Raw genomic sequence first — 25536 nt, forward strand, 5'->3', positions numbered from 1 at the left:
GATAAAAAGCAATAACTAATTTACCAGATTTCTTTACTCAAAGTTTCTCTGGTCAGCAGCCCTGTCTGAGGAGATTTGTAGCATTCTGCCTACAATGAGTCAGCTTTGCTAGGAGTCCTGCATCCCAGCAATAGTAAGGCAGGCAGTTCTCCTTCTGGAATGTTAACTCAGTGTAGCAAGGAACAAGGGATAATGAAAATAACTCAGAATTTATCTCCAATGTTGTTGCAAAGCCTGGCCTGCCTGATAGCTCTACAAGCACATCTCTGGTAGAAACTTTGAAGTGGATGTTCTATTCTCAGGCATTATCGCTCCCTTTGGGAAAACCTACAGGTTGCTCTTGGCTTGAGAAGATATGGACTGCTTGATTGCTGATTTCTCTTAAATCCTCTCTCTTCATAGAACTGAGGAAATGAATACTCTTGAGATCTGTGGAGTAACAATTAATTTAGATGCTAAAGTGGGCTTTATGCTCTCAAATGTTGGTCTTTTCTAGCTTTAAATGCCCTCAGCTAATGATATTTGGAAGAACTTCTGATCTTTGTTCCTTTTCTGGTATTTCCATATAGTTCTACTGGAGAGAAGAGCCAAGAATAGATTTATGGTTAGCATTGTAAAATGTGTCTAGCAAGGGCATTTTGCTCTTTTAATTCTCTTTTGTTTTGCATTTATGCTGAATCTGACAGCCATATATGGTAGAGAAGAGAAGGACTTCTAACTAGGAGTAATCATGGAAATAATAGCTAGCATTCGCATAGCATTGTAAAGTTTGTAAAACCCTCTGCCAGTACAGCCCTGAGAAGTAGGTACTGTTATTAACTTCATTTTGCAGGTGAAGAAGCTGAGACAGAGATTAAATGATTTGCCCAGGACCACAGCTAACTAAGCTTCTGAGGTTGAATTTGAATTCAGGTCTTCCTGACTTCAGATTCAGTACTCAATCCATTTAGCTTACCTGACTTTTATTGCTGAGTCAGTGCTTAGTAGCTTATTCATTTTTTAAAGAATGTTTTTACTTTATTTTTTCTCAATCACATATAAGAACAGTTTTTAACTTTTTTTAATGATTTTTGATTTCCAAATACCCTGCCCTCCCCATTCCTTGCAAAAGCAAGCACTTTGATATAGATCATATACGGACAGACATACAAAACATATTTCCATATTTGCCATGGTACAAAAGAGAACACTGACCAAAAAAAAAAAACCCAAGAAAAACAAAGTTTAAAAAGTACTTCAATCTGCATTCAGTTAGCTCATAAAATTTGCAAATGAAACTACAAGGAAAAGTGAGAACATGGCTACGTTGATTAGAAAGAACTCTGGTAGGACACTGTGTGCCTGTGTGTGTGTCTGTCTGTCTGTCTATCTGTGTACACTAAGGTTATTTATCTTCTTCTGTTGGCATATGGCTTATCTGAGTTTACTCATACTCTCTTCCCTTTGCAGGTCTCCAGAAGAGGCTTTACCTGGAGGCGTTGGCAACTCTAATAGTGGGAACAGTCATTCCACATACAGTCTGGAGCGAGTTGCCCACACCAACTCTGATGTTACTGAATCTCCAGTGAAGAAGCCAGAGAAAGACTCCAAGTTGGCCGTTCAAAGGGCAGGCGAGAAAGGAGAGGCCCTTCCACAGTTTGACTTAAGTTATGGAAGTGAGTTTCTGATCAACCTTTGGAAATTAGGGAGTACAGAGAAAATGAAGCAAAAAGAAAGAACCAGGAACTCCTATCATTAATTTGTTAGTCTGTCCCTTCACCTAATGGAAGACTTAGATAGCATTTTTCAGTTAGTATTGGATGTGGTAAATGAGGGGGTGGTATCTCTTTGATGCAGCAAGGATAAATATCAGGAGGTCTTTGCCTAGAGAGTATAGGACTGCTCTTGGATATAGTTGGGTTAGTACCTGTACCACAGACACAGTGAGCTCTTAGCAACCTAAAGAGAATTAGGGCATGCTCATATATCAAGGCACATATTAACTTTAATGGAAAAAAATGTTTCCCCTTCTTATAAAACTGCCATTCAGATACTATCATAGACAATCGGGTTTCAAACCCTGGAGAAGAAAATGAAGTGGGTTCCATGGTGAGTGAAGGCTTCATTGAAGTTTTAACTAAAAAGCAACGTCGCCTGATGGAGGAAGAGAGGAGAAAGAAGGAGCAAGCTGTCCAGGTGAGTAGAGCTGGGAAAGTAGGAAGAGGGCAGACAAGTAGTTTGGTGCTAAAGAGAGCAGGGAGTAAATGATAAGATTGTAGATAAGACAATAGAGCAAGAGCTTCCCTACTGCAGGAGCTAAGAAGCCATTTTGCTTCACTCAGTCTCCAAAAACATGTGTAAGAAAGCACAGGTACTAATAGGTTTATGCAAAAATGCCAAGGAGTTTTTTGTGTATGCTGAATTTCTTTAACTTGTCTGAAGATTTTTCCTTTCTTACCTAGATAATGAGTCTGATCGTGTGAATGCAGTTGTTTTTTCATAGTTTTATGTTTTTTAATATTTAAAAATGATTTAATATTTTATTTCCTTCCTTTTTTTTTTTTCCTCCAAATTTTCTCCCTCCTTCCCCTCCCCTCTTACCCCAATTGAGAAGGCAAGTCATTTGATATAGGTCATACATGTACAGGAATGTAAGACATAATTTCCATGTTAGTCATATTGTGAAAGAAAACACAGGCAAAAAAAGATAAAGCAAAGAAAAAGTATGCTTTGATCTGTCTACAAATGCCATCAGTTCTTTCTCTGGAAATGGATAGCACTTTTCATCCTAAGTTCTCACGAATGCAGTTGTATTCCTTGTTTCCAGGTTAGACTTTTGATGAAGTCTTATGAAAAGGAGGGAAGCAGGACACGAATGAGGTGTGTAGAGAGAGGCAAACATCTGGATCCTCTGAGCCTCCTCTCAGCAATCTCAAAGCCTAAGTTGAGTCTCTGGTGACTGAGCTGGCAGGAAGGTCTAGAATTTGTATTTCTGGTGTAGTGTTTAAGCTAATTATCTTTTAACTCTCTCTTTCCTCAGGCGCCTACCAAAGGCCGTGCTCTATCATCACGAATTCCTCCTCGCTTTGCTAAGAAGCACAATAACCTATGCTTAGAGCAAGGGGATGGAGCAGTGCCCAGCAGCAGCCTGGGCACAGAAATCTGGGAGAGTAACAGCCAAGGTGAGCTCAGGAGGTCACCCGTTGGGTGTGTAGAATTTGGGCAGCTAGTGGTAACAGAGGCAACGTCTGATGAAACCTAAGTTTAGAAGTCCTGGTCCTGTTTACAGGGGGACATAAAAGAGCCTGGTGGAGGGGGGGGTTAAAAAAAAAAAACACCTCTTCTTGGCCACTTTGGTTAAACAGCGGCTTATTATGTAAGGATACTTTATTACCTAGAAAACTCTTCACTGCCTTCAGCATAACGTGTTAGTGATCTTGACAGGATTTGAGCCAGTGATTTTCTCCACCTTCTTTATTTTAGCGGGGGAAATAACAAGAAAGGGAAATACACTACTGTTGTCTGTCAAAGATTCTGACATTCTTACACCTACAATATGCCCTTTCTGGCTCTATTTCAGTTATAATATTCAGGTAGTTTTTGGCCAAGCAGTTTCATGTGAAGACAAACATAAATTCTGTGTTCCTTACTTTAGAAAACAAAGATGTCTAGGCCAATTGTATTTCCACATATTACTGTTCTGTGTTCCTGTTGTAAGTCTGAATATCTTAGAATCATAGTTTTAAGCTGGAAAAGCATGGATGTCCAAAAATGCTCCAAACCAGAGGTGCGGAACCTGCAGCTTCCAGGCCACATGTGGCCTTCTAGGTTCTCAGATGTGGCCCTTTGACTGAATCCAAACTTCACAGAACAAATCCTTGTAATAAAAAGATTTGTTCTGTAAAAGAAGGCCAAAAAAACCCACATCCAAGCACCTAGAAGGCCACATGTGACCTCAAGGCCTCAGGTTCTACACCCCTGCCTAACCCTTCATTTTACAGATGTCAGAACTGAGACATAGAGGCCACAAGTGGCAGGGGTAGGACTTGGAATGAAGACCCTCCAACTCGGAATCCATTGTTCTTTACAGTATTCTACAGTGTTTCTTGGTTTTATTGCTCTGGGAAAAATTCTGTTTCTGAGACATCGTAGAATGAGTTGATAATGAAAAACATTTTAAATACCGTTTTTGTCCTCTGATAAAATATTTCATGATACTCTAAATTTTAAAATATCAATGCAGAGATGCTAGGTTTATTTTTCTATTTAACATAATTATTTAAGAGAAAACAATACAGGTTAACTGAATAGCATATACTTTCTATCAGACTTTCATGCTACTACAAAAACACAGCTATATTTGCTTAGATTTTGTCTTGGTAAGGCTCTGAGGAGGTACAAAAACAATAATTTAGAATGTAAGTGTGAGAACATATTGAGTAATGCACATGACTGAGGGAAACTGAAAATCACGTTCTATGGAGCAAATCAGTCTCCTGGGCTTATACTTTTATATTTGGATTTCTGTTGAGTTTCTGTGTAATGGAATGTACTTGTTTAACCTTCTTGAGAGTCTACAAACCCAAGTTCTTCCAGTCTGTTGGTTTGTGTTCCCTTACTTCATTTCCTCTTGCCTCTTAGCTCTTCCAGTTCAGTCTACCAATAGTGATTCCTGGAGTAAAGCTGTCAATGCCTTTACCAGTACAGAGTCCAGCTCTACAGAAGTGAGTGGTCCCTTCCTTGTTTGTCAGTGCATTTTTGTGCAACCGGTATTATAGCTGATTCAGGCTGCTGCTTCTATTCTGTTTGGTAATTCTCCCTGAGCTCTACCACCTGCAAAATTTGTATTCCTTGAAATAGAGGCTAATTCTGGATTGAATTAAGTTTTGGCAAACTAGAGTTCAGAATTGGCTTTGCAGTCTTAATTTGTGATGTTTCTCGTATTAAAGAAGTATTTCCTTGTGGCTATTTATAGTGGGAAAGAACAATTATATAAAATAACATGGGTGAGGAGATGGGATTACTGGACATAGCAGTTGCTATCCTTGAGGACATTGGAGTTTCTGGTTTGGGTCATAATTGAAATGAGTTTGGCAACCTCAGTTTAGGGACCATCTGGTTATGAAGTACAGAGGGGTTAGTGTATATAATAATCTCTTTGGTGATGTTGGGTACTAATAGTATAGGTCATTTAGAGATCTAAATGGGCAAGAGGTACAGTGAGGTGTTTTGAGTTAATTTTAAGGATATCTCTCCCTTCTGTCTTAATTATAAGTATATACCTTCACCTTGCATGTTTGCCTTTTGTTTGATGGGGTATGAGAGTGTTAACCCATTTTGTGCTTTGCATAGCAGGGTTTTAAAAGCAGCCAGGGAGATAGTGGCATTGACTTGAGTGCAGAATCTCGGGAGTCTTCTGCAACCTCCTCCCAGAGAAGCTCCCCCTATGGCACTCTCAAACCAGAGGAGATGAATGGGCCTGGCTTGACGGAACCCAAATCTGATTGTCAGAAGGAGCAGGCTCAGAAGCAATCTGAGAAAAAGGTAATCTTCATTTGATAACCCAATCTGAGAACAAAATGACCAGGTTGGACGTTTGTTTTCCTTGGGGTTGTGTAGAAGTGAGAGTGTTGGCTTTCTTGGTTTTGTGTCTTAGCCTCTGTGCTTTCCCCTTAAGGATTCAGAACAAGGTTCAGGACAGAACAAGGAGCACAAGCCTGGACCCATCGGCAATGAGCGCTCTCTGAAAAACAGAAAGGGCTCTGAGGGTGGCGAGCGACTGGAAGGGAATGTCCCACCTGTTAATGGGGTGGAGATTCATGTGGATTCCGTGTTACCTGTTCCACCCATTGAATTTGGAGTCAATCCTAAAGTGAGGATTTTATTTTTGCTTTTCATTTCTTATTTTAGGGATGGGAGTTTGGTAGCTTTTAAACTTGGTGCAAGGACAAGACAGGGTATACTTCTGGAAATTAGAAGGAACAGATAGTTCAAGATGGGAAGGAGAAAAGATGGTAGTCAAGTTTAAATACTATGAATTCTAGGTAGATTGCCTAATAGATTTCATTACTGACACAAACCAGGTTCTCAGGATAAATTTAGCACATAATGTTCATTGTCTCCATAAGGAAAACAAATGGGAATGGGAACAGGTGAAAATTCCTAATCCCTCTGCCTTCAAGCATGCATTTGGAAAACATGTCATTTTGTTGAGCACAGGGTGAATGTTTGGCTGAATATGTGGCTCTTTGTTCATTGCTTCTTAATGAATTTTTTGGGTTGCTGAGTTTGGAAATCAGTTATATTTTTAGTGCTCCTAAAGCATGGACCTGGAATGGTCTAAATGGGATGGATGTTTCCTTCTTTCAGGACTCTGATTTCAGCTTGCCTCCTGGCTCTGCTTCCAGTACTGCAGCAAATCCAGTTGTCAAGCTGCAGGATGCCTTGGCCAGTAATGTAAGTGTAACCTACCTCTTGCCTTCTATTTATCTACCTATCATTGTTTGGATGGTAGGAATACAGAAATAATATTAAAAGCATCTTCATTTTCTTGAGAATTATCTGAAGTGAATTTTCCAACTCTTCTTTATAACAGCTGCTTTAGAGTGCATCTTGTCCTTTTATAAGGGCCTCTTTAAACTGTTCCATTCATAAGAAATGGATTTGGACCATGAAATAGAGGCAGGCCAATTGCAGTGTCCATATTGCATGTTAGTAATCAGCACTTTCCTAACTTAGTCATCTGTGAAATCTTCCATTCCTGCCCAAGGACCAGTTTCTGGGTATACAGCCCAGGCAGTATTATACTTGCATGCTAAATTCTTTGAGCCACTACTCTTCCTTAGAAATTTGAGTCAAATCCAAGCCACTTAAGTCATGAAATGGAGCTTGCTCAGATCTAGAGAGTATGAACTGATGAAGTATGGAATGTCATTCCCAGGATCTCTACTATAGCAAAAGAAAACTTATTTTGACTTTGACTGTTAATGTATTCCCTTAGCTACAAGCAGATCAGCTTCTGGGTATAAGTGCCAAAAAGTTAATATTACTATTTCACTCAAGCTTTCTCCTCATTTCCTCTTCTTTTGAGTTCTTTTTTCCTTTATAGAGACTTTTTCTTCCATGGTGTACTCATGACCTTCCCATTTTGCTCTTTCCAGGCAGGGTTAACGCAGTCTATTCCCATTCTCCGAAGAGATCATCACCTCCAGCGGGGCATCAGCCTGAACCCAATGTCTTTCCCTACAGCTGACCTCACTCTGAAGGTAATAAGGGCCCTGGTACTGTATGAATGACTGAAACCTTATTTATTGTAAAGAGGTAGGGAAGACAAATTATCCTGGATAATTGGTCTTCATCCTGGTTTTCCTCTTATATTTGAACCCTCAGAATTTCCCTAAGTAGCGGGGGGGGGGGGGGTGTGTGTGTGTGTGTGTGTGTGTGTGTGTGTGTGTGTGTGTGTGTGTGTGTGTGTGTGTGTGTGTGTGTGTGTGTGTGCGTGTGTAGCTGCTTTCACTATCTACTGCTATCACTACTAGTAATTTTTATCTCCCCCCCTTCCAAAGATGGAGTCTGCGCGCAAGGCTTGGGAGAACTCCCCCAGTTTGCCTGAGCAGAATTCTCCAGGAGGAGCTGGTTCAGGCATCCAGCCTCCTTCCAGTGTTGGAGCTTCCAGTGGGGTCAACTACAGCTCTTTTGGCGGAGTTTCCATGCCACCTATGCCTGTGGCATCTGTAGCACCTTCTTCTATTCCAGGTATCTTGTTCCCATCCCAACCAGGTTTCAAGTGCTCCTTCCAGGTTACCAAGAGAGATCTATGTTGTAGCAACCACCCTTCTTACCTTAATTTCCTTTTTGTGTGTGTGCGTGTGTGTGTAAATATGAGTTTCTTAAGTCCAGATGACCATAGATACCTTTATTTTGTGATGAGATTGACCATCACTTGCTTACTATTGCCTTTCCAAAGGCAATTTTGAGAAATGTGGTCCTAGGTCATTTGTGGTAAAGCTCTACACATTGGTGTCCCAGAAAAGCAGCTTTCTGTGAATACAAATTAGGGATTTTGAGTCCCCCACCTCACCCCACTCCCCAACAGCATGAGTCTCTGTGATGTATTCCAATAGATCCTTCTGACCCTTTAATGTGTACTCAATAAAAGGGAAATGAAGAGATAATACCTGAGAGACTTAAGGTTGCTTTTATTTTCATTCTACCACCTGTACCTGGTTTTTGCTTATGCTCCTAAAGTCTGGTTAAAATGAGGACTGAAAAAGGAAGAAAACTGAGCTTTAGTTCCATTTTCTCTCCTATATGACACTGAGGTCTGCCTCCTCAAGTCCTAATGCCTTAGACCAAGTCTTCTTGTTATGCATATTAGCTAAAATAGCTCCGTTAAACCGTCTTCAGGTACCTGAATCAGAAATACAAATACCCAAGTAGAGTTAGCAAGTTGGCTAACTGGCCTGGCCTGGCATCTTATCTGCAGCGTAAATGTTTCCAAACCGAGATATTCGTGTAATGCTTTAGAGTATACAAAGTACTTTACATATAATACATTAACTGCCTTGAGAGAAAGGGTGATAAATTTTGTAGGTGCCCAGTCACCTCTTTTTGTTCCTACTTTATAAGGTCTAAATAGGATTGACTAAAATGGGAAGATTGCAGGATTTTCTTTTTGATTTTTAATTTCAGGTAACCACATCCCACCTTTGTATCTGGATGGCCACGTGTTTGCAAGTCAGCCTCGTCTGGTCCCCCAAACAATACCTCAACAGCAGAGTTACCAACAGGTAAAAGCAGTCTAGCTAGATGTCACCATAGTGTGAGAATGAAGGGATAATATCTAGTTAAATATTTTTTAATTAATTCTTACCTTCTATTAAATTTCTTCGATCCCTGACATATAACTCCCTTTGAAATTAGTCCTCTTATTTCTTGATGTGATGACAGGAAAGAAGGCCTGTTAGGGTGCCTTACAATGAAATGGTTATAGAGATTTTGACAAGAGGTTCTTATTCTCAGTTGCCTAAGGATTAATTCTGGAGCTTTGCCTCATTGAGTTAGTGAGCCTTCCTCTCAGTTCCTATAAAACCATATGGAAGACCACTATTGGGAGTAAATAAGGATACTATTGTATGGTTTTATCCAGTAGTGGTATCAGTCAAAAAGAGTACCTGGGGAATGTAGTTAAGGCTTGAAATATCTCTTGTTCCTGTTTCTCATCATCTTGGGTTTTTTTCCCCTTCTTTTCTTCCTCCCAGGCTGCAGCTGCCCAACAGATTCCAATTTCTCTCCATACATCTCTACAGGCACAAGCTCAGCTTGGGCTGAGAGGTGGACTTCCTGTCTCCCAGTCTCAGGAGATCTATAGTTCCATACAGCCCTTCAGGTAACACGCATACTACATAGTGTCCCGAAAGTCTTTTGGGGCCACCCTGTATTTCTTTCTGAAGTTAGTTTGTGAATAGGGCCTTGAATATAAAATTTGACTTAAATTTCCTTGTCCTAACTGACCACCGTTATTGATATGCCTTCATTGTTAATTATTGGATTAGAGATGTCTTGAGCCCAGGTGATAGCTTTGTTAAAAGTTCAATGCTTTGTGTATAGCAACACCTAGATTATTTCATAAATTTCATTTCAAATTTACTACATTTTGCCAGCCTAGTAAAACTTGATTTTGGGGATGGGAGTGGTAGTTATCTAAGAATGAACTTGTTCTGATAAAAAGATTCCTTCTTTAGATCTCAGGTGTACATGCACCCCAGCCTGTCCCAGCCCAACACCATGGTCCTAACTGGAGGAACTGCCTTGAAGCCTCCTTATTCTGCTTTTCCGGGCATGCAGCCCTTAGAAATGGTCAAGACTCAGTCTGGATCTCCTTATCAACCAATGAATGGAAGCCAGGCTCTGGTGTACGAAAGTCAGCTCAATCAGGCAGCTGGAATGGGGGCCTCCCAGATGATGGACTCCCAGCTAACACAGGTTAGAAATAAGCTGACATCAGGGGAATATAATTTTTATTTTGTTTTTCATTTTTCTAGTTTTTTTGTCTTTAAAGCTTTGGTAACATCTCTATAGCTATGGTATTTTAGCCAACAGAGAATAAGAAGCATAGGACCATTTTTCCTTTGTATTCTTTTTGTCTGTCATAAGCCATGACCTTTTAGTACTGAGCCATAACAGGTACAAAACAAAAAAAAAGAAAAAATTAAGTCCTGCAATTATTTTCTAGAACAATAGCATGGTGTAGCCGATACTATAGGTACCCTTAGAGTTGAAAGGACCTGAGTTCAAGTGCTGTGTCTGACAAATATTGCTTGTGTGACCCTGGGAAAGCCAGTTACCCTCTCAGTGCGGATAGACATTGCTAGAGTGAGTTTCCTTACCAAGAGTTTATTACACAGTGAAATGATTGGGTTAAAAAAATCATTCTGTATGATAATTGTTCCCATTATAATGCCTGTGCCTGAGTTTTAGAATAATACTTGGGTTCAACATTTTCACTATTAAAGATAGATGCTACATTTCATTGTATAGATGGGGGAAGAATGGCATGATTTAACTTGTATTTGCATAATAATAAGGAGGGTGCTTATTAATGAACAGGATTTTATATAGTACTTTTCATGCAAAGATGCTTCTTACTCATCCTACAGAATTCATTTAGTACCTTCCTGCTATAGACTCATCCCCACCATTTCTTGACATTGCAGGATCTGATTCAGCAAATAGCTATTAAACATCTATATACGTGTATGACATTTTGTTAGGTGCTGGGGTTAAAGGCAAAAGATGGCAGACAGTCTCTGTGTTGTTAAATATAATTTCAGTTTTAATCTCAAGTACTGGATCTGGAAGATCAAAAATCAGGGGTAACATTTTTTTGTGTCTGCATAAGATTCAGGAAGTTATTGGTAAAAAAAGAAACCTGGCATGCCATTAATGAACTGATTAATGTGGGAAAACGGTGCAGCAGATAAAGAAGCTTTTTAGGACTGAAACATATAGTATTTTATGTTTGTAAAAGAAAAAAAAACCAAAAACCTTTCAAAAACATCATCCCCTTACCCTGGGTATTTGCAGTTCCTGAGCCAGTGTTACAATGTGTTTCAGATCACCTTGTGTCTCTGCAGTATCACTTTAGTATCATGGAGTTCCACAGTTCAGTTTTAACTTGTTTTTATGCCACTGAAACAAAACCCTGCTGAAGGCCCAGTAGTGGAGACTTCTGTCAGAACAGTTTACCCAGTGCAGATTGGTTAGTGGTACCAGGCTTATTCTACATTAAGAAAAACAGAAATGAAATCTGAAGAAGGAAAACATATATGCATAGACATTTTCTATAGCTAGCTATCTCTATAAAGATACATATATCTATTTGTCTACTTGTTTCTATATAGATAGGTATATTTATAAAAATTTTCAAATATTAGACTTGATGAGAATAAGAAGGGACAGTAGCATTTTTAATAACCTGTCCATTTTGAGTGAATACCCAATGTTTTTCAGCAGTTAACGATGCCATTGCCTGGCTCCCAACTACCTTTGCCTCGTTATGGTTCTGGTCAGCAGCCATTGATTTTACCACAGTCCATTCAGCTGCCTCAGGGGCAGAATCTCTCTGTAGGAGCTCCCCGAAGAATCCTTCCACCTGGATCCCAGCCTTCTGTCCTTGCTACCAGCAGAGAGGTAAAGATTGACCCTAATCAGATTGTGGTGCAGGATTGTTGGATTTTATTACCTTATTCTTTTTAAATAACACTTGAGTCCACTTAGAGGAGAAGGTATCTAAGATTTGAGCCTTCTGGTCATTTCCTTGTTGCTATGAAACGCTAGCCGCCCATTACCCTATCGTAAGTGTCCACTACTTGGTTGTTCCTGTTTCTAAGACATCCTTTATTTTTAATCCCTAGAGTTTATGAGTGTTGATTTCACCTCAAAGATATTGAGCTTTGTGGGAAGCCTAGTGTCTGTTGTATACAAGAAACCCCAGTCTATCTCTGTTGATACAGTACAGCAAAGGCTGAGCTATCCCCCTGGTTTCATCACATGATGGATTCTTACCTCTTGGTCTCCTTTAGTCCTCCCAGATGGAGATGAAGGGGTTTCACTTCGCTGACGGTAAACAGAACATCCCTTCTGGAGGGTCTGTTCCATCACCACAGACCTACAGGTAAAGAAGCTATGCTTGTTAGATCCTGAACAGCCAAACACTCCATGTGATTAAACACTAGCTTGTGGAAAACACTGGGTGGCTTAAACATTGGTTTTGGGGATCCCAGAAGTCAAATGTGGGCATTAAGTTGTACCTTATATTAAGTAACTTGTATTTCAGATGACATTAGAAAGTCCTAAGTAGACCTGTGAAAAGCCTTAGTAGTATAATATATAGAGTTGAAGAATTTCCTGAGAAGTCAGGGTGGCAAATGGTTAAAATTTTGCTAGAAAGTGAGATTTTTTTCCCTCTTCCTCCAAAGGACCAAGGGACCTTAATAGAGCAAGGAGTCTAGAGATGGAAGCCTCGTTTTATTGAGAAGGGAATCGCCTCTTAATTGTTTCTTCTCACCATAAATGGACAGTTATGCCTCTGGGAGGTGACTTTTTCCAGTACCTTGCACAGTTATCCCCCAAACAAGCTAGCAGGCTGGCTTTTTTACTCTTATCTGAACCTGTGGCAGCTCCTTAACTTGAGTGGGGGGTGAGACGTAGAGAGATAACCAAAATACAGTGTTGCAAATATATTGCCTTCTGTAAGTTTTTGGGGGTAGGGACAGGAGTATCTGAAGGTGGACCTATGTATTTGCTTTGATTCATTGTTGGAAATAAGAGTGTTCTACTACTTCCTTTGGAGTATTTGGGAAATTTTACTTCATTATCCATCTTCCATTAGTTGCTTTAGATAGAGTTAGAAGGTGGGTATTTATTTCTATAGCATTCCATTTTTTAAATTAAATTTTTAGTATCCTGTTTTTGTTCTTCAGTTAAAGGTTATATACACCAATATGTTACAGCTTAAATTCACTGTTAAGTTGCCAGACATTAGCTCAAAGGGCTGTTAATTTAGTAATCAAGTTAAATCAAAATATCAAGAAAACCTCATTTTAAATAGTGTTTTCTGGTGTTTTGCTTTACATTGACCATTACACAACTCATTAGTCCTGTTGTTGAGCATCACTTTATATAAAATGTATATGTATATCTCATGGTTTCTTGAGATCTTTTAGATACTAAGGTTGTAGTTTCTTAGTTGAGAATTATTGCCCATGTGCTTCTGCCTTTTCTGTCCTTAGAACACCTCTCCTGGTTTTTAGCTCCATCCATTCTGTTGCCTTAGGCCTTAAATTTTTCATCTACGTGTTCTGCAGACTGCCCAGATGGGTCCAGATGCCCCTGGCCAAAGAGGACCTTTCTTCATGCTTCCTCCACATACTAGGTTTTTGTTCCATTTTTGTGGTGATACTTTGTGTATTCTCAACCACTCCCTTTGGTTTTTTCAGGCCTAGCTCTGCTAGCCCCAGTGGGAAGCCATCTGGACCAGCAGTTAACATGGGCTCTGTGCAGGGACACTACGTTCAACAGGTAGAAGATGGCTTTCCAGATCTTGTCCTGTACTCTTAGGCATTTTTCTAAGTGTCCAAAGAGAGGGGAACATTTCATTCTATTGAGAATACTCCTCTTTTAAAAGGAGGACTATGCAGGAGGTTAGAGCATGGGATTGGTAGTCAGGCTGCCTGGCTTCTCTTCCCATCTCCACCCCTGATACATTGGTTGAGCTACTTCTTTTTCTAGACCTCAGGCTTTCCTTTCCTTCTTAGAACAAGGGAGAATGCTAAAAACCCTCTTCTAAGAGTGATGCTATCAAGGTATAATGTTTGTAAATATATGGAGATCTTTGTATGAAGAGAGGCACTCTGGAAGAGTATTAGGTTTGTGTGTTAGCTTTAGTGGGGAGGGAGGGAGGGAGAGAGAGAGAGTGTGAGTATGTGTGTGCGTGTGTTAGAGATGGAAAGTGGCAAAGACAGATGTAAGTGTTGTGTGTTTTAGTTGGCCTCACATTGGTTGGGTGAAATCATTGATGGATGCTAAGTCTTGATGGAATTAAGTTTTCCTATTTTGCAAGAAGAAGAACATTGTTATTATTTTCATCACTATATTGGGCTGTTACTTTTTAAAACATGTAGGACCCAAGAAAGTCCCAGAGAACTTAGCATATGGGGTTTTTATTGATCTTTATGTGGGCAATTCATATGGGCAGCTAGGTGGCGAAGTAGATAGACTGCTGGACCAGGAGTCAGGAAGACTTAACCTTCTTGGGTTCAAATCTGACTTCAGACACTTATTAGCTGTTCACTAGCTGACCCTGGGCAAGTCACTTTACCCTCTTTGTATGTTTCCTCATCTATAAAATGAGCTAGAGAAGGAAGTGATAAATCACTCCAGTGTCTTTGCTGAGAAAATCCCAAATAAGGACACAAAAAGTCAGAAATGACTGAAACAACAGTAACAAAACTTGGCACTTCACCAAATGTTTTGAAGTGACCTCTTCATTTGAATGGAATTCACTTTGAAAGCTTTTTTCCCCAAATAAGAACTGCTCTATGGGAGCAAGGAGAGAACATGGTTAAGGTTAGCTACTATTATATAAGGTTGGCTACTATTTTTAATAGCATTATGTGTGGATCTTTAGAATTCTGGAATGTTTATTGTGAGGGCTCACTGTCTGACCCTTGGCCTGGGGGGATACACTTTATAAACTGGACTGTCATTTCTTGGGTATACAGTTTGAAGACTAATAGATGGGTTACTCAGAATATCTTAAAGGACTAAATGTGAGAAGCAGCATGATAGAGTGAAAGAGGGCTGCATTTGGAATCAGAGGATTTGTGTTGAAATTCTTGTTTTGCCCACTGGAACACTGGACAAGCTACTTAACCTTTCTGGGCCTCATTTCCTTCATCTGTAAAATGAAAGAACTCAACTAGATATGCTCTAAGGTACTTTCTAACCCTTATGTGGATCCTATGAGTAAGCCTGCTTTTGACAGTTGCTGGGTTCTCTCTCTCCTTTCTTCCTCTCCTACCTTAATCACAGTGAAAAATTGTTCGTAGTCTAGTGGGGTACAAGGAGGTCTCCCTGAAGGTGCTTTATGTCACTTGAGAGGCATGTCATGAATTGAAATGAATCTGTCAGCCTGGTAAATCAACAGTTTGCAAAGCCTCTTTATTACAGTATTTCTCCCACAAACATACCTAGGTCATCACTACATTCTTTCCCCAGATCACTCTGCTAAAAGTTCTTTGGAAGTGAAAGGCAGTTTCATAAGAATTTTTAAAAGTACCTTTGAGTCTAGCACTTCAGCTAAAATGTGGATCACTTAGTTCTTTCTTTGCAGCCCTACATCAGGAAGGGGGATGGTGGGAACTTTGTATCTAATCAAGAGCTCAGCTTTTTAAGCTTATTTTCTTCTCTCTCTCTGTTTGTCCAAAGGCAAAACGAGTGGATGAAAATAAACCCAGCCTGGGAGCTGTGAAATTGCAGGAGTCAGCCTCTGCCACACAGATGAAGCGAACTGGAGCAATCAAACCTCAGGCGGTGAAAGTCGAGGAGAGCAAGGCCTAGGAGTGCCTGTTGATGCCTACCATGCCAGCTCACACCCAGCACCGCCGCTGACCTTACACAACTGGATGCTTGGAAATCTCGCCAGATCCATCATCCACTTACTTGACTTTGACTTGACTCAAGTGACATCTTCAGATTTCCCTCCCTTTCTTCACCCTCCCCTTCCCTCTACCCCCTACTCTTCCAACAATGGATATGACATTGACCTGCTTGCTTTAATAACAAAACAGGCAAATGATCCCTTCAACTCTTGTCCCGCCCCATCCTTTATTCCTTTATCATGACTGTTGAGTGGCTCAAACGGTTTGTGCAGTGCAGGTTCACTTCCCAGCCCCCCTCTCACTCTGCCTCCTGCTGTCATGCAACTCATTAAGCAACAGCAGCCTTCTCTTCCCAAATCTTTCTCCCAGCAGAGTGATACCCAGGCACAGGAGTAAGGTAATAGCAGGGGCATTTTTAGTTTGAGGCTTTTCATGTTAAAAGGCAGCTGAGGTTTTTAAGGAAGGAAAAAACAAACAGGCTATATCTACATAAAGCAAAACATTTATATGTTCTTTCTCTCCTTCCCATCCATTACTTCTAACCAAAATAGTTTCCTTTAACCTCTTTCCTTCACTTTATATGTTGCAATGCTACCTTAAGAACTGACTTTAAAACCATTGTTTTTCCCATGTTTCCCTTAAGATTATTTGAAAAAAAAAAGAATAGAGAACTCTTAAACTTTTGGTAATATGGCATTCTTGATTCTCACTAGAAGTGAATTTGTAACTAAGGTAGATTGGTGTATTGATTGCATCCTGACTCCTGTCCTGGTTACTGTGGGAAGTTTGTTGCCCAGAGAAACAGGATGATGTTTTCAGCATGAGGGAAGATGCACAGGCCCATCTAAATCTACTTGAGAGATTGTCTCCCAAGACAGCCAGGGACAAATCATGGATTTGCTAATTCACTGGTGTGTTCCAAACTTCTCTTGCATGAATGAGAAGAGCTGACTCATGAGGTTCCTCTGGCAGCTCCGTATAGTTGTTATCAGTCTCAGTGTTGTGTAGGCCAGTTCTCTCCATCATCCTTATTCCTCTGGGCTGATGTATGTGTGCACTTCTTTTATTTTCTAAAGCTCCTTTCTGAGCTTTGTCCCTCCATAAGTGGCCGCTGGTTCTTCTGTGTTTTCCTGTCTTCTCTGCAGAGCTCGTCACTAAAGAAACAGTGGAAATTGATCTGCACAGCAGTAATGGTGCACAATTTTTTTTTTTTTGTCTTTTAGCAAAAATGTATGGTCTGCAAGGCAGTTTTAAGTCTTTTTCTTCCCTCAGCAAAGCAGACCTAGGCTACTCCTGGATCATATGAAACCTGGACTCTACAGCAGGTGTCTCAAAGATCACCACTATTTTCTCTGGAAAATGGACCATGTCTTAAGTCAGCTGAACTCTTCCAGCTAAATGTCTATGCGAGCTATGTTCTTTTTCAAGGCAACAACAACAACAAAAACAACAAAAAAATGAGATTCTGTCACTCACAGGTTAGGGGGAGGAAGTTTAAATTTTTCCCATGCTGTTCTGATGACCAGCCAGCCATCTGCTGATAGGAATGACTATGGCTTGATATTGATCTACTGGTGGTTCCAAAGAAGACTTTTCTATGAGGAGCACATTGTAGAGGGGACTGTCAGGTGGTGTTATAAGACTTCGGTCCTCTAAGATTTTATAGGGATGCATTAAAGTTATAAGCTAGGTATAAATGTGAATGTTCTTACAGTAGGCACAGCTCTTCAAACTATTTCCCCACATAAGTAATGGCATCTCCTTCTATGCCCCTTATAGAATGTGGGAAAACACAAATCCTTATAGAACTGTGCTAAATTCCTTGTTATTTTGATGATGGTTATAACTTTATAGTGGAGTGTCAGTATGTCTTGTACTTAGTAACATCTAGGGCAGGGAAATTTGGTTAGGAATCCTTTCTTTTTTTCCATAGCCTTCACCAACCTGCCTCTCTCAGACCTTACTTACACCAGCTTGACTATTTTTCTCTCTCATTCCCAACAGCCTTATCCCAAGAGCCTGTTCTCCAAGGAATACCCTATTGTTGGATCGACCCAGCATTGGCCTGCCCCATGCATACATCATCTACTTTTCCTTCTCTTCCCCTATGCCTTGGAGCTTGTGTGAGCATATGAATAGTCTTCTATCTTTATTACTTCTCCCTCTGCTCGCCCACACCATGATCATTGCTGAACTGTCCTTCTTCTGAGTCTGTCAGCTCAGGCCACACAAATTTAAATCTCTACTTGTGTAGTTTAGAGACTCATTTAAATCTGTTCACAGCAGATTTAGGTGCACACTACTAGTTTTACTTATCAAAAGGGAAAAAAATTATTCTTCCTTTCATTATCCTATTATACATGATGGTCCTACATGCTGTTACAGAGATGACTCTGAAAATAATACATCCCTCAGGCATACAATGCCATCAAAATGACAGTACTTCCTGTTTGAGAAAAGAAAAATCTAGACAACAAGGTCACCTGTTCCCCTACCCTTTTCTCTTTTACTCCCCCAAAACACTAGAATTTATTTATACGTATTTGATGTTGTAGGTCTAGGTGAAAAAAAAAAGTAAATGTTTCACTGCTCTATTTATATATAATGTCTGAATTATTCTGTGCAGGAAAGGCCAAGAAATTGCATGTGAATTTCATTGCGTTCACCACCACTGTGTAACTATTCAGCTGGAGTTTCTTTTCTCCTCTAAGATAAAGATTTAAAATCAGACTTTTTGAGGGACAGTAAGGGGCCTTGCTGCTCCTCTGCTCCTTTGTCTGATGGAAAGCAGTTTTTAGTGCAGAAACATTTTAAGGTGCAATATCCCTCTTCCTGTTGTGTGGTTTTAGAGCTAAAGCTCCAGGTAGTGTGACTTCCAGTCCTGGCAGTTTAAACCCCTGTTCTTCCAGTGCAGATACATTCAAAGGCTTTTACTGGGGTTTTATCAGTTCCTGGAGGGAACAGAGCAGATTATACATTAAAAAAACAACAAAAAACCCTACAGTTCCTGTAAGGTCTAATAGTGGATTTTAACTTTTCTGCTACTGAGGTGAGGATTCAGAATTAACCCACTGAATCTTTGCTTAAGAATTGCTTTAGTCTTGGACGCTAGTCAGCTTTGCCCCAGCTGTAGATAAAGTGCAGCATGCACAGGGAGGAGAGGCAACTGGGTTACTCCACAAGTGGGCTTAGAAAGCCGTGTTTTGCCACTCTGTTATCCACCTGAGTAAGCAAAAGTCCAGAGTATATATCTGTGTAATTGTAGTATATTGTTTATCAGTTACACTAAGTCTGGTTTCATTTCTTGTCAGGAATTTTTTTTAAAAGTTCTGCATTACTAAACTCTGGCTTTAGGTTTCATCTTAAGGGAAAACACACAGAATAAAGTTAGTATGTGCTCAGATGTACAGACAGAAGGTGTGGTTTCTATTTTCAGAAACTAAAAAGTCTTTCCTTACAGCCATTGCAGAGCCACATTTGGGGACATTAGGGTATCAATTTAAAATCTGGATATCAATTATGCCCAACTATGTGTTGGCCTTTCTACACTCCTACGCCTTCTAGATGTTTACTGCAAATCTTAGACTCTTAACTGTAGCCATGGGACTATAGGTAATGAGGCAGTGTGTTGTATGTTTGTACACTTGGTTGTCATATAAATTACTCATGAATGCACTGTCATCGTGTGGCAAGTTTTCCCAGGGACACAACAGGTGTCCCTTATGACCCAGCTACTCCTCACTGCTTGCTGGCTTCCTTCCTTAGTAAGCAGGGGAGCTGGTGCATGTTTGCTTCCCATTCCATATTATCATTCTGCCTTTTTTTTTTTTTTAACCACAGGGTAAGTTCAGAGACTATGCTCTGTAATTTACTTCTGAAAGCCAGTGGCACTGAAGTTTTCTTTTGTTACGTTTTCTGATGGAATGGGATGTACAGATGTCAGGAAAATAAGCCCCCCAACCCATTGGTGTGACCCAAGGACAAGTGGATTAGTTTGGGATTGTAATAATTCCTTGTAATTCACAACATTAACATAAGTCTGTGGTGTATGTGAAAATCTGGTGGTCACCCAGTCAGATGTTCCTGCTATTACTGCCAGTGTATATGGTTACGGTGATTTCTCTAGCTCATTAGAACATCCAATGGTTGCCTCATTTCCCCTAATTCCCTCATCCCACCTTATTATGGTGGCCCTGGAAGTGGTAGTAGTGGCTAATGGCCACCTTAGCATGCGGAGGCACCTGTTAGTGTAAACCCATTTAGGCTCTATGATGACATTCATTGTTTCAACTGGGGATATTGTACTCCTTAAAGCTTTTAACCTCATGCCCTGTATAGTAAAAGATTTTGTTTGGGGTTTTTTTTTGGGTTTTTTTTGGCCTTTCCTCTCTTTGTCTTTTCATGTAGACCAGATATTTGAAAGGGCAGACGATGGATAAAAGTGTAACGTGCAACCTGTTTATATATTATTTTTTGGAAACTATTTTAACTTGGATGGGAAATTAGAATCACGGAATCACCAGGCCAGTGGTGGCACTCTCTTGCCCTTTCCCTCCGTTTCAGTACCTATTGTTTCTCCTTTCAAATATGTGATTGTATTAGCTCTTTCCATATGAAAGAATTCTCCTTATTTAAATAAAAAAATTTTAAAAATAAAGCATATTTGCTTTCTCAAATTTTGTGTAATTTGTTGGTTGGTGAGACAGACTGACTTGTGTATCTCTTGGATGGCTAATTTAGAAATTATGCATATTAAGAAGTGAGTTCAGTAATCTATTTAAAATGCCAAGGAAAAATTCACTTAAACTTGTTAGGCCAGCTTTTACTTTAAGTGCAGCCAAAGGGTCTGTACTGCGCGCCGGGGGGCTGACAGAAACCATGCGAGGATTCCCCATCGGGGAACAAAAGAACCATCCCGGACAATTCTTTACTCCTAAGTATCTCCACCGTGGGGGGTCTCACCCAGCTTTTCCAATTCACTGCCCTGGGGTTGATTTGGAAACACTGGGTCTCGGATTATTTCTCAGCTTTCTGTCTAGCATGGCCCTTGAACCTGACGCATAACGGAACGTCTCCCCCTCTGGGAACAACCGCAACTGCCCCTCGGCGTGCCCTCGGCGCTCCCGCCGGGTCAAACCTTAGTCCGACGAAAGATGGCCGGGAGTGGCGTCCCCGCAGGGGATGAACGAGGAACCAGGCGCGCATGCGCGCTGCTGAGTCGGTAAAGGGTCAGAAAGTCGGCGGAGAAGGGCTCCAGGCAGGCCTTCACAGGCCAGCTCAGGTCCCTGCCCTACCTGCAAGCCAAAGAGGGGAAAGCGTGGATCCCACCGTCTGCTGCCCAAACCGCTGCTTCCTCCCTGCGCGTGTGCACTTTACTTTCTGGCCGAGTCAGAGGGATGCGGGGCGGGGTTTGCACAAATAGACTTCCAACTTCGGGGGCGGAGGGTCAGGAATTCGGCTGTCGGTCTGGGTTGCTTGTGCGCATGCGCGATGCGCGCCATTCGCTTCTCGCAAGCGTCTTCTCTGCCTAGACCAATAGGCGCAGGGTGCGATGCGCACGTGACCTATAGCGTCGCTGCCGTTGGACCGCATCGCAGGCGCAGCTAATCGAGCCTAATACTGGGATCTGGGGGATCGTCTGGTGAGGTTCTGCGGTGGACCGAGGGAGCGAGAGTGCAGAAGCGGAATTCAGCTCCCAAGCTCGGTGACTTTAATTTTAAATGTCCCCACGGGTGATTTTAAGGCCGGTCCTGTCCTCTGCGCTCCTCGCCTCCTCGGTCGAAGGTCGCAGAATCTCGGGTGGTAGAGCCCGCAGCACCCAGACGCTCTCGCTGACCAAAGAGGGAAACTGAGGCCCAGAGGGGGGGAAGCGACTGTCAGGAAAACGAGGCAGAGCGGACGGGAGCAGGCGCGGGGGAGGCTCCGCAGAAGTCGGCGGCAGCTGCCGCTCGTCCGGGACCATTCAGCTGGCGAGTCGCTTGACTTTTCCGAGCCTCAGTTTCCTCATCTGTAGGCGCCGGACCTGTGATTTCTTTGGCTTAGGGAACTCCTGGGGAAGACACACCCTCGACCAGCGCAGGTTGGCACCTTCCGCGCAGCTGCCCGCAGTGGAGCAGGGAGGGGCTCTTGGTCTGCGGGCCGCGGGGTCTGGGGATGGATGTCGGGGGGTGTGGACCTGGACGGGGGGAAAATCCACATTATTTCCGTATGTTCACACCTCTGGGCGACGTTTGCCATTTCCTTCCGTTATTAAGGTAGGCGACAAACCCTGTAAAGTAGCCTTAGCAGGACCTGTGACCTTATCACCGAGAAATCACAAAGTAGAAACGTCAACCGTAGAAATCACTAAGTTTCGGAGCTTCCGACCTGTCTTTCCACGACTTCAGAATCCGTCCTTTAAAGAATTGCCTAAGCCCGAAGAGATGAAGTGACTCGCCAAAGGGCAGACAGCCTTTGTGTGTCCGAGGCAGACTAGAGGTCACTTCTGTGTTCCGTGCCTCATGTGACCATCGTCCGTACCGTGAGGGTAATCATCCTTGCACAACCATCTCAGGGCTGGCTGCTGTTGAGGATCAAGTGGATTTAAAGTGCTTTTAAAGCAGTCGGCTGCTGTGACCTAGCCTAAAGGCCCCCCCTGCTAACGTTAGCCAAGCTAAGGAAGCACTAGCTCTGCTGACTCCAGACGGGGAGTGCTTCCATGACCAAGGAGTGCAGCAGACGTCATCTCTGGAGAAAGCTGGCCATGGTGACTTACACCCATCTGCTAAGAGGAATAAAAGTAGTGTTCTGCAACTTAGACCGATGAAATCCTCCGTCCTTGAAGAATGGGAACGTAGGCATTCTTGGTCATGGCAGAGCCAGAATGAGAACTCCAGATTTTCTGACTCTTAGTCTGACTGCCTCAGGGCTGCAAATTCCCCCGCCCTGGTTCCCATATAGCATTTCTTCCTATCCAATCCAGTCCTTTCCCCCTTGGTTTGGATCAGTGATTTCATATGTGAGGAGAAACCTCTAGTGTGCAAACTTTCTCCAGTCAATTAACATTTATTTAGTGCCTGCTCTTTGTCAGGCATTGCTCTAAATACTGTAGATGGAAAGCCAAACAATTTCCACCAAAAAGAAATTTACATTCTTACCATGTGTTCCCATTAATGCAGATGGTAACTCATTTGTCTTAGCTGCCTGGGTCTTTGAGAGGTTAAGGGACCCATGTTGCTGATATGGTAATACTTGAACTCTTTTCTTTGTGACTCCACTGACAGCCCTCTATCCATAACACCAAGCATATGGAATTTTAAGAGCTAGAACGGACTTTAGAGACCATCTAGCTGAATTTCCTTATTTTATAGATGAGAAGATTGCTAGAGAGAGGGAGGGACATGCCCAAAGTTACCTGTCCTTACCAAGCTTATATCATTCACTGTGTCATGATACAGCAGCTGTTCTAATCTGATATGATTCCATTAAAAACCATTTTCCCCAGACTTTAGCCCTTTGATCATTGGTTCCCGTTTGCTGACCGTGGCTTGTTTCTTTCCATTTTACAGGGTGACTCAATCTACTTTCCCACAAGATGTTAGGATTTTTGAAGCGCCCTGTTGTTGTAACTGCAGAGATCAACTTGAACTTAGTGGCTCTGACAGTAGTGGCTTTGTTGAGTCGATTGTGGAGATTGTCCTATCCACGGGCAGTAGTGTAAGCCAACGTCTGCATCTCTCAGATTCCAGAATTTAGCAAAAATTAATTGAATTTGTTTCAGGACTTGGTGAAAAAAAAATGCCTTTTAAAAAATGTTAAAGAGAAGAAATAATTCTCAGCCAGTTTATATTTTTGAAAGTGAGGATCAGGATCAATTTGTTCATAAACCAGTATAAATCCTTCAGATTAGATCTTATTGATATGGAACAATGGTATGTGGAACTTGATGTGTTGAAAAGAATATTTTTTATTTTTTCTGGGCATTGTGGTTCCTAACCCATAATTGAAAGTATTAAATTCTGAAGGATATCCATTACCTGCTCTTATCCAAGAGGGAGAGAGAAAGCGAGTATATGTTTGATGGTGCAATCAGAGAAAGGTCACCATAATAAAAAGGAAGAGAAGCACATAGTAGGTCCTCACTAAATGCTTTTGGAATGAATGAAAGCAAACAAAATATTACTGGGTAAAGCTATTTTTCCACCTACATTTAGAACTGTGCTGAATTTCACATTTTTTTGTTCTGTATTTATAAGACCTAGCTCATAGAACTACACAGTTCTACAACCTATTGGTTTATTGGCCTCTAAATAGGCCTGAGATCTCTTGTTTTAAAATTTCCAGCTTACCTGCAAGAATGTACAGTCACAAGTATAGTAATCCTATATGGATAACTTAATTTTTTTAAAGTCACTTTGAATAAGACAATAACTAGAAGTCCTATTGGATTACAGCAGGTAATGGGTATCCTTCAGAGTTTAACATTCTCGTTTATGGGCTGGGAGCCAGAATTCCCAGAGAGAAGGAGCAGTGAGATAGGTAGGAGAAACATCTTGAATACCTAGAGAGAAGAGAATGTCAAGGAAAAGAGGATCATCTATAGTATCAGAGGCATCAGAGAGGTCAAGAAGGATGAGGATTAGGAGAAGTCTATTGGATTTGGCAATTAAGAGATAATTGGTAGCTTTGGAGACAGCAATTTCAGTTGAATGATGAGGTTGGCAGCCAGAATGAAGAGAGTTAAGAGAATGAGAAGAGGGAAGTGGTGGCATGTGTAGACAGTCTTCTTAAGGAGTTTAGCTGAAAAGGGCAGGAGAGGTACAGTTATTGAGGATGGTTCAGGTAAGGACGTTTTGAAGATAGGAGAGATCTGTCTGTAGGCAGTAGAGAAATAGGGAGTGAGGGAAGATAAATGAGAGTGGGGTTAACAGAGGGAACAATCTTCTGGAGGAGAATGGGATCACTTCTGTAGTTAGAGCGATTAGCTTTGGCAAGAATAAGGGCTACCTCTTCATGTGAGAGGCAAAGGTGGAAGTAGGGGCAGAAGGTATCAGAGTAATGATAATAAGAGGAAAGAAGAGGGAACTCACAAAAAATGGTCTCAGTTTATTTTTCCCCTAGTAAAATGGAAGAAGCCATAGGAGACTGAGGAGGAAAAAAAATGTGGAGGAGCCATTGTGGAGAGTGGGATAGTGAGTTGATTAAAGAGGTATAGGAGGATTGCCTAATAGCAGTGAGGGTCCCAATGAGAACAGCTGTATGATTTTCTCCACCTTTGATTAGCAGCAAGTATGTAGGAGCAGAGGCAAAAAATGGTAGCGAACCCAAGGCTGGTACCTGGCAGGGCACAATTGGTGATATGATAAGACAAGGGACTCAAGAGAAGAGGACATTGTAGAGTTGAACTAATTCACCAAGGGGCCAAGATAGAAAAAAGAGAGAATGGTGCAAGGGTAATGACTTTGGAGAGAACCTAAGGGTCAAGGGATTGGAAATTACAGTGTAGACAGAGAACAGAGTTTGGTATTAGAAAGTGGAAGGAGAAATGGAAAGGTAATAGACTGATCAGATAAGAGTATTTCAGAAGATGTTCCTGAACATGGAGTGGGTGAATTTATGGGTAATGATAAGATCAAAGGTATTCGACCATCTCTCTGTGTGGCTGAGGGGGAGTAGAGGAATAGGTTATGGTAAATGAGTAAGTTGAGGAACTGAGAGCTTAGGGTATTTGAAGGAGCATCAATATGTATGTTGAAGTCCTTTTATATGAGAGTAGGAGTTGGGGAGGAGAGAAAAGCTGTGAGCCAGGTACTGAGCTCAATGAGAAAGGAAGGGGTGTGTCCTGGAGGTCTGTAGACAACAGCTACCAGGATTTTGATTGGGTAGTGTATGTGGATTGTATGGATCTCAGAGGAGC

The 25536-nt window shown here is 41.4% G+C and overlaps 2 protein-coding genes, 1 long non-coding RNA gene and 1 other non-coding gene across 14 annotated transcripts in view; 3 read left to right on the plus strand and 1 right to left on the minus strand.

Moving 5' to 3' along the window:
* PRRC2B (proline rich coiled-coil 2B) overlaps positions 1-18235 on the plus strand; it is a 94205-nt gene extending 75970 nt beyond the window's left edge. The window contains exons 17-32 of one of the 8 annotated variants that reach the window (XM_072632754.1): positions 1450-1655; positions 2030-2175; positions 3020-3161; positions 4621-4703; positions 5332-5523; positions 5657-5851; positions 6349-6435; positions 7140-7244; positions 7545-7734; positions 8671-8768; positions 9240-9367; positions 9723-9963; positions 11491-11670; positions 12063-12154; positions 13479-13560; positions 15469-15847. In XM_072632754.1, coding sequence (XP_072488855.1) covers positions 1450-1655; positions 2030-2175; positions 3020-3161; positions 4621-4703; positions 5332-5523; positions 5657-5851; positions 6349-6435; positions 7140-7244; positions 7545-7734; positions 8671-8768; positions 9240-9367; positions 9723-9963; positions 11491-11670; positions 12063-12154; positions 13479-13560; positions 15469-15600 — 2299 coding nt within the window. In that variant the 3' untranslated portion in view covers positions 15601-15847. Of the gene's footprint in view, positions 1-1449; positions 1656-2029; positions 2176-3019; positions 3162-4620; positions 4704-5331; positions 5524-5656; positions 5852-6348; positions 6436-7139; positions 7245-7544; positions 7735-8670; positions 8769-9239; positions 9368-9722; positions 9964-11490; positions 11671-12062; positions 12155-13478; positions 13561-15468 lie in introns of all 8 variants that reach the window. The other 7 variants (XM_072632756.1, XM_072632755.1, XM_072632757.1 and 4 more) reach the window with 7 other exon arrangements.
* On the plus strand, positions 8081-8164 carry LOC140521839 (small nucleolar RNA SNORD62). The gene has a single exon (XR_011973121.1). It is a non-coding gene; the product is annotated as a small nucleolar RNA SNORD62 (small nucleolar RNA).
* LOC140519590 (uncharacterized) lies at positions 10791-12135 on the minus strand. Its single transcript, XR_011972240.1, has 2 exons — positions 12046-12135; positions 10791-11260 (listed from the first exon to the last, which is right to left on the minus strand). It is a non-coding gene; the product is annotated as an uncharacterized lncRNA (long non-coding RNA).
* A 3052-nt stretch (positions 18236-21287) lies between the features above and the next one.
* POMT1 (protein O-mannosyltransferase 1) overlaps positions 21288-25536 on the plus strand; it is a 37715-nt gene continuing 33466 nt past the window's right edge. For 2 of the 4 annotated variants that reach the window (XM_072632762.1, XM_072632765.1), the window contains exons 1-2: positions 21288-21720; positions 23189-23336. In XM_072632762.1, the coding sequence (XP_072488863.1) occupies positions 23215-23336 (122 nt within the window). In that variant the 5' untranslated portion in view covers positions 21288-21720; positions 23189-23214. Of the gene's footprint in view, positions 21721-22149; positions 22168-23188; positions 23337-25536 lie in introns of those variants that run through there. The other 2 variants (XM_072632763.1, XM_072632766.1) reach the window with 2 other exon arrangements.

Source organism: Notamacropus eugenii, chromosome 1 (genome assembly GCF_028372415.1).
Source record: "Notamacropus eugenii isolate mMacEug1 chromosome 1, mMacEug1.pri_v2, whole genome shotgun sequence".
NCBI lineage: Eukaryota > Metazoa > Chordata > Mammalia > Diprotodontia > Macropodidae > Notamacropus > Notamacropus eugenii.